This window comes from Anabrus simplex, chromosome 5 (assembly GCF_040414725.1).
Source record: "Anabrus simplex isolate iqAnaSimp1 chromosome 5, ASM4041472v1, whole genome shotgun sequence".
Lineage (NCBI taxonomy): Eukaryota > Metazoa > Arthropoda > Insecta > Orthoptera > Tettigoniidae > Anabrus > Anabrus simplex.
This window is the reverse complement of record NC_090269.1, coordinates 156,982,949-156,997,451: the sequence shown is the minus strand read 5'-3', so window position 1 is coordinate 156,997,451 and position 14,503 is coordinate 156,982,949. Positions and strand designations below refer to the sequence as shown.

Sequence of the window (14,503 nt, the reverse complement as noted above, 5' to 3'; positions counted from 1 at the left end):
AGGACGATGATCAATTGACAAGGAAACTCGAAAAGCCGCAAGTTATGAACCCTCAGGGAAGGTTTGAGAGAATTCAGGACTAATCAAGACACGCCCTCTCAATAATTATTGGTTCACAAAGTGAACAAGGAATACTGGATTGGTTGAAAATTAATTACAAAAATTCTTGATTGGTTAGATTCAAAACTGACGGAAAGAAAAAGAAGTGTTCCCAACCCAAAGTGAACCAATAATTATTGAGAGGGCGTGTCTTGATTAGTCCTGAATTCTCTCAAACCTTCCCTGAGGGTTCATAACTTGCGGCTTTTCGAGTTTCCTTGTCATTTACATAGTTAAGATTCGGATCTTCCCTACAGATAAATTTGCGGAGCCAGCAAGAAGGATAGAATTTGCGCGGCCATTACATGGTAGATGTTCTGCCGGCCGAAGAAAGAGGCGCCCCGCCTCCTGCCTTAACACACACACAGAAGGACGATGATCAATTGACAAGGAAACTCGAAAACCCGCAAGTTATGAACCCTCAGGGAAGGTTTGAGAGAATTCAGGACTAATCAAGACACGCCCTCTCAATAATTATTGGTTCACAAAGTGAACAAGGAATACTGGATTGGTTGAAAATTAATTAGAAAAATTCTTGATTGGTTAGATTCAAAACTGACGGAAAGAAAAAGAAGTGTTCCCAACCCAAAGTAAATGAACATAGATTCAGTTATGAAAACCTACAAATACGAAACTTCTTTAAGTCATAAGTTCTTTCACCTTGCACCAGAGTGAATGATCAGAGTTTTTGGTAGTGTCATCTGTGAAAGAATGTCCAAAATTCTTGATGTACTCCAAAGAAAACAAGGAGAAATTCAATCAGTTTAGGAAACTTCACAATAATACAATTACTTAATATTTCTGTTGTGACATCTTCTGATTAAAGTTCCAAATTCATGTAGTATCAGTTTCGAATTTTGGTCGATAGAGGAGTTCATTAAGGCGCATATTTTGAATGAGCGGAGTTGAGGTGTACCTCCCGGTACAAACCTCACCCCCTCCCCCAAATGTCCTTCCTTGGGGTGACACAGAAGAATTTTGAGAAAACTTTTCCAGTTGATAAAATATTTATTAGTCTTTTTTCGGAAGTGGATTTGTAGAAAAATTCGTAAATCCAGATTTAAAGTGTCCTTGTGGTCGTAGAAAGTTAAATACATGCTGATAGTTTTGACGGCAAGATCTGCCGCCGCTGCCGATACACAGGTGATTTCGCCCGGACTCCCCCCCCCCCCAGTACCCTCAGATATACCACTCCTGCTACTATGAGAGGGGTAGTTGTGGTGATGATTACCGCAGTTTAGATGTATATGTGCAGTCCCCAGATGTGTTGGCGGTAGGGTTACCGCACTCCAGCCTTTGCCTGGAAGATGGACTCCGGCGCGCCGTACGGAAGGAGGTCTCACTAGAGTGGAGTGGGCCCAGTCCCCCCTCCGGTGTCTCTCGCTGGATGTTCCAGTACGGCGGCTGACGGCTGAGAGGGCAATGAAACAGTAAGATCTTGGCGACAGAGAAGTGCTTTTTGCTTGAAATTGGAGAGTACCATCTTTATGGGTGAGGCAGAAGGGCGGGCGGCGTGAAAGGTGAGTGTGTGTTGAAAGTGCGGAGATGCAAGGGACGGGGGCGTGGTAATGGCCACGATGGAATTTACAGCAGGAAAACAGAGGAGAAGATCGTACATAACAGGTCATATACAAAATGTAATAAAACAATTGGGGTAGATGTTAACGGCTACATAAACGCCGATGAAATTACACAGGTAAGATGTGAACTCTAAAGATCCTCTCTGTGGCTTGATTGCTTACGAATAATGTAACTGGTGTCGAAAAGTCTAAAATAACGCACGGCCCTTGAAATCTGGGGGCAAGCTTGCCCGCAGGAAGAAAATTCCTAACCATGACTTGATCTCCAACTTTTAAATTGGTGGGCCTCCGTCCTCGATCATATCTTTCCCTAACCTTTTCATGGGAAATTTTAAGATTGGCTTTAGCCTTCTTCCATAGATCTCTAATATTATCGGGATCTATTGTCTCTGGTAATATATCATTAAGTGACCAAAGGTTAGAGAGCGGCGTGTTAGGAACAAATTTTAACATCAGAGAAGCTGGAATAGACTTATGGGACTGATGAACCGCCAAATTTAGAGAGAAAGCCAGCCAATGCAGGGAAGTATCCCACCTGGAATGACCTTCAAGATGAAATGCAATTAGAGCAGATCTAGTTTTATGATTGACCCGCTCAGCCAGCAGAATTTACGGAATAAGTTGGATGTGAATGCCTTAGCATTATCGGAAACTATATATTGACAGGGGCCAAGAAAGCAAATATGGTATTTAAACAATAAATTTTGGACTGGGCGTTTGCCAGCTTAGTCGGAAATAACCAGGAAAATCTAGTGAAACCATCTGATTGGGGGGAGGGTCCGACGTAGTCAATAGAGAGGCGCTCCATGGGGCACGACGCTTGATGAGACGATAATAGACCTAGCTTTGTGCACAAGGTTGGCTTACAAAGCAAGCAAGATTTACAAGCTTTTACCAATTCACGGATTTCGCCATACATACCTTTCCAAATGAACATCACTCGGATCATTTCCCGAGTTTTCAAGATGCCTTAATGCCCCTCTAATTGGGTCCCATGATAGCATTTGAAGATCATAGGCACAAGAACAGCTGGAACTACAACTTTCATTTTTTGATCATGCCTCGACAGGCAACACAATACCCCGTTTCTCACTACATAAGGGACGACATGTTCCCCAGAAAAAGGGTTTCCATAATAGGAGCCAGCACAGGATCTTCACGTTGGTATTTTTCAATATCCCGAAACAGCATGGGGGCATCAGTTAGAATGGCATTAATGCCCGAAAGTATGGACGTTGGAAGAGAAGAACTATCTTCCTGTTCAGTTGTCTCCAAGTCATGAGAAAACATGCGGCTTAGTCAATCCGCAACAACATTTTCAGATCCTCTGATATGCATCACATTAACCTGGAAGGCAAGAATCCTGATAGCCCAACGGGCTATACGACCAATACGACGCCGCCTAGCTAATACCCAACTTAAGGCTTGGCTATCTGTTTCTAGGTCGAACTTGACAAGCTCCAAATAGAGTCGGAACTTCTCTAGTGCAAATAAAACTGCCAAACCCTCAAGTTCATAGATGGAATATTTGGCCTCTTGAGCCGATAATGTCCTAGAAGCATAGGCGATGGGTCACCTTCCGAGTTCTGTTTCCTGAAGAAGGACAGCAGCCACCGCCAATGAAGAGGCGTCGGTTTGAAGAATGAATTTCTTCGAAAAGTCTGGCATTGCAAGAACAGGGGGGCGGTTGCAAAGAGCAAATTTCAGATCTTAAAAAGCGTCTTGTTGAGACGGACCACGTTCGAATTTTATGCCTTTCCTACGGAGTAAGTTCAAGGGCGCCGCTCTGTTAGCGAAGTTAGGAATAAATTTCCTGAAGAAATTCACCATGCCGATGAACCTGGCAATACCTTTGACGCCCTTAGGGGGTTTGAAATCACGGATGGCCTGTGTTCTGAAATGATCAATAGAAACACCATCGGGCGACACAATATGCCCTAGGAACGACATAGAAGGCTTAGCGAAAGTTACCTTAGATAAATTGACAGTCAACGCGGCCTTACGAAGTGGACTGAGTACTTCCTTTAGATGATCTAGGTGTTCTTCGAAGGTCTCAAAAATACAAGGACGTCATCAAGATAGTGATAAAAATATTCAAATTTGATGTCAGAGAAGACCCTATCTAGCATTCTAGTGAGAACAGCTACCCCCGTGGGGAGCCAGTAAGCACGGGGTTGTACTCATACAAGTTGCAATACGTAGCAAAAGCAGTTAGATGTTTAGATTCTTCAACTAGAGGGATCCGGTTGTACGCCTGGTTAAGGTCTAGGGAGGTAAAGAACTTGGCTTTCCGAGAGCATGAAAAACGAGAATGAAGATCAGGAAGGGGCACATATTGTAACAATTTAAAGCCCTATAATCAATCACAGGCCTGAAGCCACCTTGGGGTTTCGGCACCAGAAAAATGGGCGATGAATACGCCGACTTAGAGGGTCGAATAATACCATCTTTTAACATCTGATCAATGATCTCTTGCAGAGCCTTCATTTTAGGTGGAGACAGCCTATAAGGTGGAAACCTAACTGGGATCGATTCCGTAACCTCAATCTTGTAATCGATAAGGTCATTAACACCAAGAGTATCAGAAAATACATCTGGAAACGACTGACACAATTTATGAATACTTTCAGCCTGCTCCTCAGGTAGATGTCTAAGGTCTAACAACATCTGATCCTGGGTAGGCGAAATAGATGAACATGACACAGAGTTACATTTTAGCAAAGGAATTTTACCATTATCAGCAAATTTGAAGGTGGACGACTTGCTTTGAATGTCGAGCACCAGACCAGTAGAAGACATTAAATCAGCCCCCAATATTACAGGGCAAGGCAAGTGTTTAGCCACTAATAATTTTACTTTACAGGTGAAATTAGAAGTACGAATTTTAGCAAGGATGCATCCCAAAATTTGTAATGGAGAAGAGTTAGCCGAAACGCATTGGACAGAAGATGAACAATAGTCGGGAAACTTAAAAAATACCCTTTAATTTAGAATACCATTCAGCCGAAATAATAGAACAAACACTCCCTGAGTCTGATAGAGCAGTGATAGGCTCACTATTCAATTCAATTTTAAGAACTGGTACAAGTGCAGGGGACTCCGATGCAATTCTGAGGCATTCTTTCGGGCCTTCCAACGATAGATTAGAAGAACGTTTATCCTTACCAGAGCTTTCGCTGTGTTTAGAAGGGGCTGAGCCTCGGGAAGATGAACATGCCGACTCAGCCGATGACAGTAGTCACTTTCTATTACTGGGGTTCGCGGAGGTTGCACCAGACGTTGAACAGGAGGGGGTGCTATTTACATTAGGGCAATTCTTGGCTATGTGAGTAAACGAGCCGCATTTGAAACATCCTTTTGATGACCCTGCTCCAATCTTTGTCCCACTCGATTTTATCACTGGGCACTTGTTACGCAGATGTTCGGTAGACCTACAAGCATAGCATTTGCGGGTGGTGAGAGTTCGGCGAGGTGGAGGCCGAAAACTACTAGAAGATAGAGGGGGCTCTCTTGCAACTATTAAGGTGTCGGCATATCTTACTCCTTCTGCTCACACCGCCATATCCTCTAACTCGGCAAACGTTTGGGGACGAGACTCAAAACATAAGTAAGATCTATAAGGTGGAGAGATACCTTCAACAATAGTTTGCACTATTTGATTTTCATAAAAATGCAGGGCGAAAATTTGATATCTTGGATGAAGTTCTCAAGATTTTCGTCCAGACGTTGTACCCTAAATAGAACTTCTGTATTAAAGAGGACATTGCCCTAGCCGGATTGAAATTTGATAAAAGGTGGGCGTGGAAATCTTCTATGGATGATCTATCAGCTATAGCTTTGACTATCTTGTCAGATAAGACGCCTGCAAAATATGGATACATGATTTGAAGAATTTGGGAATGAGAAAGAGAAAACACTAGAGCGTGATCTTGAAATTCAGCAAGGAATCTGACGAATGATATGACGTCATTAGTGGAGTTTACTGAAAATTTAGAAATTCCCCTAAGCAGCATAGCTAATGGATAGGGCAAACTACTGAAACAGGGTGGCATAATTGGTGACGGCCTAGAGGGTTTAGAGGCTTCAAACAAAACATTGTTCAGAAAGAAGTGTGGAATTTATTTCGGATGACCAGACTCAGTTTCCAATGGGGCTGCTGTTTTTTGAATTGCCACAAATTTTATACTTTTTACCCTTTTGGAAGAATCCTCCTCACCTACAATGTTTATCACAGAGTTTGGTCGGTTTTGGGAGCAACTGCTCCAGTCAACAATTGAGTGACTCTATTTGACATTACTGATAGATGGTCAATTAAACTTTAGAGAAAATAGGTCCCTAGCCCTATGATAAAAATGGAACAATCTAGCCTGTATTCTTTCAAGTTGGTTAGGAGATGGATCGCTCACTTCAAAAACTCACTATAGACGCTAGTTCAGTGGTATTGTCAGTTATTTCCATCAATTCCCTTCTCCCCAAAAATTGGGATACAAATTGGTAATTCTAATGAATCTTTAAGTTTGGTGGTATCTGCCGCAACCGTGCCTCCAGAATGAACATTTCTAATGAGCAACTCATAGATAAATTCCTCCTTGCGCAAGTACTCGGGATGGAGGACTTCGCGAGGGCCAGACATGATGAAAGCAAACTTTCAAATTTCGAAGATTTCCCAGCGACCGAACAAAATCTTAGAGTTCGGCGCGGGTCCTATGTTTAGCCGCGAAAAGGGGCTTAATTTTGACCCATTCAACCACGCTCTGCTACCACGTGTTTCGGGGTATCTGTGGAACGCAGAGATGGTGAAAGAAGATGCGGGTTTGAATGGGTCTAACTATAATACCAAGAATTGAATTAAAATTTTAACAAAGGTTATATTTCTTTCGATATTAAAAACAAATTTAACAAATTTCCACAATTGTGGAGTGACAATGAAAAAACAGGTACAATGCCAATCTTGAAAAGAGATTTGGAAAATCCAAGATTCAGAACCTTAACAATTTTGGGCTTCAAGCGCCTAGTTTTACAATTCCTGAGCTACGAGCTCAACTTTACAAATTTCAATTCAAAATGATGAACAATTTAGTGAAGGGCAGAAATCCCCTAATTCAAGAGCACTTGCTGCCTAAATACAATATCTAGCCTTCCAGAGGCACTGTTTACTATTACAAAACTTTGAAAAAGGGCTAACAGGCTCTCAGTTTCTTACAGCCCACTCAAGCCAATATTCGATCAAAATGTTAAACTCTCTGGACTCACAAGGCACGAATTACAAATAGAAATAATTTTATACTGGTGTATCTAGTACCCAACGTACAGGGCCTTAGCGAAAAAAACAGGTTAAATAAACGGCGCAAACACAAACTGAATGGAGGCGTACACTGCGCTCCCAGATAATGAAAAAAATATTAAAACCCTACTTAGCTCTCGGCCAATGAAACTGGGGCTAATCGTAAACTACTGAGGTGACTCGTATGGAAATAACTTTAACATATTACAGGAACGAAAGGTTGCAAAAATGTAGTCACCTCATACCAAGATGAAGGGGAGCTCGAGAGGGTAACTCACTCTCTATCCCCGGTTTACACTAAGATTCTGTTAAGTTTTACATTAGCCGAAAGAAAATTTACATTTTAGAAAAGTATGTTACGTAGTTAAGATTCGGATCTTCCCCTCAGATAAATTTGCGGAGACAGCAAGAAAGATAGAATTTACGTGGCCATTACCTGGTAGATGTTCTGCCGGCCGAAAAAAGAAGCGCCCCGCCTCCTGCCTTAACACTCACACTTAGAAGGACGATAATCAATTGACAAGGAAACTCAAAAAGCCACAACTTATATACCCTCAGGGATGGTTCGAGAGAATTCAGGACTAATCCAGACACGCCCTCTCAATATTTATTGGTTAAGGCAAACTGAACAAGAAATGCGGGATTGATTGAAAATTAATTATAAAAATTCTTGATTGGCTGGATTCAAATCTGGGGGAAAGAAAAAGAAGTGTTGCAAACCAAAAAATAAATGAACATAGATTCAGTTATGAAAACCTAGAAATACGAAGTTTCTTTAAGTTATACGTTCTTTCACCTTGCACCAGATTGCATGAGCAGAGTTTTTGGTAGTGTCATCTGTGGGAAAATGTCCAAACTTCTTGATGTAGGCCTTACTCCAAAGAAAACAAGGAGAAATTCAATCAGTTTAGGAAACATCATAATATCACAATTACTTAATATTTCATTAGTGATATCTTCTGATTAAATTTCCACATTCATGTAGTATCAGTTTCGACGTTTGGTCGATAGAGGAGTTCAATAAGGCGCTCATTTTGAATGAGCGGAGTTGAGGTGTACCTCCCAAAAACGTTTCCTTTTGAATAAAGATTGTGCAATGCAGTACAGTCTCCGTCGCAGCTGCTTTAAAGGTGTGATAGTCGCAGAAAGTGTGAAACTCTGCGACATTGAGGAGAAGAAAGAGCATCTGGACGGCAGATTAAAGTAGGTGTTAGATATGCTCTAATGAACGTGCATGCTATTTTCTCTCGTCTACATTTTCAGGCTCTGTTCTGTACCCCATCTAGGAGTTCAGTTATTACTTTCACAATTTCTTCGTCAGTTTGGTTGAAAATAATTTTTAAATGTTCAGACCGAAAGTTCTTCTGTTTGCCAAATTGAAGCTGGTAAAGGAAGAAAAAATTGCTCCTGTATTGTTAATGATCCGTCTTCAAAAATTATAACTATATTCATTCATGGGGAAATAAGGTTCTGGAATGGTGCTACATTAATCGATATAGCATGACTGACATTGACAATAGTTGGTTCATTTTTCATATATATTATGAGAAATTAATTAATCTATATGGAACAATTCAAGGTACAGTGATAGAAATTCGAACCTTGCTTTATATTACGTTATTAATTCCCTGTGTCTTATGGAATTGCTTGGTAAATTTTCAGGAATAATATCATTATTATTATTATTATCAATATATTATGGGAGAATCAAAAGAGCAGTTGATCATTTCCAGAGCATGGGCAAGTCGCTGACTTTCCGCGGCGCTGTGTTCGAGGCTCAGGACATTCTCCGCCATCACAGATGTACGGATCCCATCTGCGACACGCACCTCTGGAAGGTGAAGCACGAGCTGGATCTCGCTCGAATGAAGATCCGCCAGCTTCAGAAGGAGCTGGAGAGTCACGGCATCAAGCCCAGTCGTAGGTGAGTGTGAAGAGATTATTATGTGAAGTTTTTGTTGCAAATCACTAAACACTGTAACAGCAGTGCACGACAGTGAAGCCTCGAGGTGGGCCGTGCTTACCCCCCTCCCCTCGCTTGCTATGGTGATAATACTGATATTAACGTACGTTTCTCTGCAAAGTCGATTTAGTAGGCACTAGTCGCACATTTTTCATGCAAGAATTAAGCTTAAAAAGAAGCGAAATACGAAAATATAAGAACTGAGCTGGGGCCCGGATTTTGATCACCTAATAAGTAGTACGAAAGAGTAAATATGCGCATTATCCACATTATTTGTACCTCATAATGAATACCATACATAAACCCCGCTCTTATTTACAATGCAAGCAAAATTCAGGGACATCACATATTGATGCCCTTTACTCGGCATGTTCCTCGGGAAAGTATCTGACCATCTGTGGATGTCGCCAAATATTTCCTTAACGGACATTCTAAAACTTGGAGTAAATCAAACTTGACTGTAAAAAGCGGAACTAACAAGCACCTCAACAGCCTGGCTTAAATGTGAATTTGTAGCAATTCCTGCTGCAAGTATTGTCACCCTCTAGAGTTTTATTCCGAGTATATTCATTTATTCCAAGTTAATAAACAAGAATTTAATGCAACAATTTTGCTGAAAATGACAAAATAATGACATAACATTTTGAAAAGGGCAACAAGATAAAATGTAATGAGCGGCTATGCGATGCCCATTAACATACGGACACTGAAGATTAGGTCTGTTGTGGACCTGTTAGGCCTGAAGCTATACTGTTCTTCGTCAAACTGTGGCTCTAAGATGACTCACAATTTTCTCTCTAAGATTTTCTCAAGAATCTTAAGCCCTTGAGAAAGGAGTGTTATATCCCGGTAGGTGGATTTTTTTTCAGCCATTACCTTTCTTAAACAGGGGAATAATGACAACCTTGCTCCAATCAGTACGTATCTTCCCATCTTTCGAAACTGCATTGAGCACTCTCTGTAGCCACTGTAAACCCTGGACTACTGCTTCTTTAATCATGTCCGTGCTGATTTCATCGATTCCTGAGGATTTCCCTTGTAGCATCTTCTTAAGGGCTGCTTCTGTTTCTGCCCATGTAATGGGAGGTTCCTCTGTGCTCGTTTCAACAGCTGGTTCTTTTATTCTCTGATCTGCTTCCGTCCTGTTCAATAGGTGATCAAAATGATTCCTCAGAACCTCTCTGATGTCTTCTTTCCTGGACAGGTTTCCATTAGGATCCTCAATTGCTTTAATGGTTTCAACTGAATTCCTTTTGTTTTTGATCGCTCTGAACAGGAGTTTCATATTTCCTCTGCTGTCTTCCTTCAGGTTTTGAGTAAATTTCTCCCAGCACTATACCTTCTCCTCTTCTACTACACTTTTAATTCTCAATTTCTTGTCCCGGTAAACTTGCTCGAGGTCTCTGATTTTCCCCTCGCCCCTTACTTGTTCTGGCTTGGATTTCTCTCCGTCTTGTTCTTTTGTGCTATGTTCCTTTCCTTTATTGAGGATCTTGCTCTTTCATTCGACCAGGGTGCATCCTTTTCCCTTACTCTCGCACTTGTCTTCCCGCGAAACTCTATTGCTTCTTTTATCAAGGTGTTTTTAAATCTTGTCCACTCTGCCTCACCTCTTCTGTAGGCAGGCAGTTGTCCTCTTACACGGTCCTGATAGTCGGTCCTTTTTCCAGTCTGCTGTAGTTCGCAGTCGTTAATCTTTGGTATATTAATGTCTTTCAGATCTGCTGCTAGCAACCGGTGGTCGCTACTGAGGTTCTCACTGGAAATCACCTTGACATCAGTCACAAGTCTACTTATTTATTTGTATCTGTAACGACATAGTGAATGACTGTCTTGCTCTTTATATCCCAGCTGTAACGGGTAATCTTGTGACCGACTCTTATGTTGAACCAAATGATTTTTACTACCAAACAGTTTCTTGTGCAGAAGTCTAGATGTTCCCCTTCTGAATTCCTTCTCCCATAGCCATGTAATCCCACCGCCTTCTCATAGCCATTCCTGTCAATCTCGAGCTGTGCGTTGAAATCTCCGATGATGATTGCCCTCTCTTCACTGACGGTCTCTTCTAGGTCCTCGAGAAACTTGTTCTTTTCATCTTGACTGCAACCCGTCTGAGAGGCATGCACTTGCAACAGTGTCAGCTTCTCTTTCCCAAGGTGGACTGCTGCCATTATAATCTTGAGGTACTGGATCTCTGTAAAACCATCTAACTCTTTAGATAATATCAATCCTACTCCATTTCTCATCTCTCTGTTGTTACCATTCCAGTAGAGGGTATCGTTTTTCCTCAATTCTTTCTTCCCTTTACCTTTCCATTTAGTTTCACTCAGCCCTGGGATTGATATTTTCCTTCTTTCTATGATATCCACTAACTCTTCATATTTCCCAGTCAAATTTAGTACATCGTTTGTTCCTATTCGAGTATGTTGTCTTCTCCGGGATTGTTGCACAATCGTAAGGCTTGGCCTATCATCAGGCTGTAAGCCATCGTACCTGACGTGGGTCTGTGGGTGTTGTTGTCTGCTCTGAGTTCTTTGTTTGTATCAGAGGCTCGTAAAAGTGTTGAAAGCAATTGCAGTTACAAGTACATAGACAAGACATGTAATACACATGAGGCTGTCATCTGCACGATGGACCGTTTGAACAACTTGCAGTCACCTGGAAAACCCCCGAACATCTTGGATCCTATTTTGGCACCAATTATCCTTTTCAGAAACATGAATCCCCTTCTTTCCGCACCGGAACACGACACTCAGCAAAGAAACTGATCACTGTACATGCCGCGGGTGAAGTGGTATTCATTCCTCAGATTTAAATCATCCCTTCGGATATATCGTTTCAATTTAGACATCTGTAGTCCCCCGATTGTTTGATTTTAGCTATGTGCTTCAATAAGACACAAGGAAAATCGCTTAGATTTGTAGGACTCCATCTTCGGAAACGGTGCTTCTCCCGGTCTCTGAAGCATTAAAAGTAACAATATAATTAAAAAGAAAACATGTTTCATGCAAGTTTATGTAAAAATGATGTGTGTTAATATTTTTATTTTGCTTTTAAATGGTTTAAGAACATCTAAGGGTTGAACGCGGGTGTATGGTGCTCAAGATCAAAGTTTCGGAGCTAGTGATCAGTCTACGGCCCTAGTGTGTAGTTGCGGGAAGACTTGTTCTGTTCTGAGCCTGCTCCCTTGCTATGGGACGATAACTTACTAACCAGTACCGTTAGTCAGAACACTCCGTAGTGAAAGTTCAAACACTGCTGTTATAATGTTATAACTATGAGGTTAAAAGGGCTTTGCACACACCAAGTCGGGTAGCAAAACAAGTATAGTGGCATTCGTTGTAGCACACTAGAATGTAAACAACCGGGACACAACAGAGAAAAAGAGTGTTGTTGTTTTTTCACACCCTAACTGTAATTTAGAAGCAATGAAACCTTCACTTTCCCCTGCATCTACAATAAGCTTTATCAAATTGCATGCACCATTCCTGTCTCTAAGTTCTCCATCAGTTGGTACGTCACAATGTTTGTTCATCATAATCAGTGGAAGTGTGTATTTCTCATGTTCAAGTGACTGACGGGTACACCTTGAGCTCGGTGTGTGCAAGCTGTAGAAGTAATAATGTTGCTGTCACCTTAATTGAAGCTACAAGTAGAAGACGTAAATAGATCACGGGGCACCGCATGGTACAGGGACACTATGACTTGCCTGCTTCTCTTCACAGCACTGCGAGGTAAACACACTGGGCGAACACTGCTCTCCTCATGAATTATACAGCGAACTGGAGGATGTTGCTGATATCTGATAAGAAATAAGAGACATAACACCCGTATAAGAGGGTTCATATCTCGCTTGACATATATGGAAAATATTCGAGAATAATCTTCTTCTCGCCAATTTGTCTCTTTGCAAATATTGGGTGATTACATAGCTGACTTGTACGTGCATTCGAGAATATATAACTTCCCCAAATTTCTTCTCTATAACATACTCATAGTGAGTAACAGAGTCAAATGAAGGACAGTAGGCGTAGATTTACATAATTCATTTCCATTGATTGAACACTAGTGTTAATAATGGGTAATGAACACGCGACACAAATAGCGGAAATATAAGTGTATTGTTGATTATTTGTAAATATTCATTTGCACATGATCGTAGCGATGTATATAGTAGTTCTAGCAGGCTCCCTGAGTTCCAGTATCGGTTATCTATTCTACCAAACAATTACGGAGAGCACTATTAAATACATCAAATGAATGTCAGTCATTTCTTGGTGGATGCTAAGCTAACGATGAAATGTTATTTCCTACCATGTTTCATTTCTTATAGGCATAAGGATTTCCTATCCTACTTCATCCTAGCCACAGCCTATTAAGAGGAGATGATGGCATAACATTTTCGAAAAAAGTATCACTTAAAATACACTTACAAGAAAGAACATATTCAAAAAACTGTAATCTAAAATTCGAGCTCTTGCAAGAGCGACGCCCGCTGTTCTCTATTAATCATTGAGAAGAGTTTTTTGCTGGCATGTAGCAGATATAAGGGGGCCGCTCTGTTTACTTATCTTGGTAAAGCAATGTGATAGTTTGTGGGGAGGTAAGTTTGAATACATCTCATTCTCTTCCTTCTTGTTTGAGAAAGTTTTACAGTTTTAATACAATAAGTACATTTTCCTCGAACACCCATTTCTTGCATTACGTAATGTTGATTTTCCTTGATATGTCTGTTATGTTGGTAACTGGAGTCTCATGAAGTGAGATTTTTATGATAAAAATGAACATTAATTTTTAAAATATTCTAATTAAAATGTAAAGAAACATTCAGCTGATGAAGGTTCTGATGCCATCACATTCTCTCCATTTTAAAAATGTAGCTGCGTGGTGTGAGGAAAAAGTGTATGGAGTGTTACAGTGTTAACAAAAATGTCATCCATCGTCTCCCGTTGTCAACGGAAATGAAACATGGAAGTGAAAGATGTAATTCGTTTGGTAGGCTAGGTAAGAAGGCCCCCGAGGAACCCGGTGGAGCCTCATGCCGAATTGAACGACTCATAAGCTATGATGTGCATGTGGCGTCGCCTGTGACGCGCAGGAAGAAGAAGAGCAACCCATCCTGTTGGGCTACCTGCTTGACACGGAGAGCGCCGTCTGCCGAGTAAGTGCACTGCATGGGTGTCGGCATGTCCTAGCTTCTTGTAACTCGCATCACTCTGCCCAAGTTACCACAGGGTCGAGATTTTCTCTTTATTAGCCACATGATCCATCTGCTTCTCAAGATGTTTTGATCCCACACTGTGTCCTCTCCTCTGCCTTTGTCTTTGATAGGCCTAAAAATCTTCGTATCGATTCCTTTCTCTCTTCTGCCGCTCTTAGAATCCAGTCGGATGGACCTTTTCCGACATGGAACTGCATCTCATAGGCTAAAGAAACAGCAATAATCTTCTGTACGTCCAAGTCCTGTGGTGCTCTCAGGTCTGCCTGCTATTCAGTTGAACAATAGACCCACAATTGCAGCTCTGCTTTATGTTAGCCCATCATACCAGTGTCTAATGCGAAGTCTCTGGACCACAC

The 14,503-nt window shown here is 41.3% G+C and overlaps 1 protein-coding gene across 1 annotated transcript in view; it reads left to right on the top strand.

Moving 5' to 3' along the window:
* Nmdar2 (NMDA receptor 2) overlaps positions 1-10,242 on the top strand; it is an 826,846-nt gene extending 816,604 nt beyond the window's left edge. Inside the window, exons 16-17 of the mRNA XM_067148050.2 lie at positions 8,697-8,887; positions 10,236-10,242. Of these exons, the coding sequence (XP_067004151.1) occupies positions 8,697-8,887; positions 10,236-10,242 (198 nt within the window). The remainder of the gene's footprint in view (positions 1-8,696; positions 8,888-10,235) is intronic.
* Positions 10,243-14,503: the final 4,261 nt, after the last annotated feature.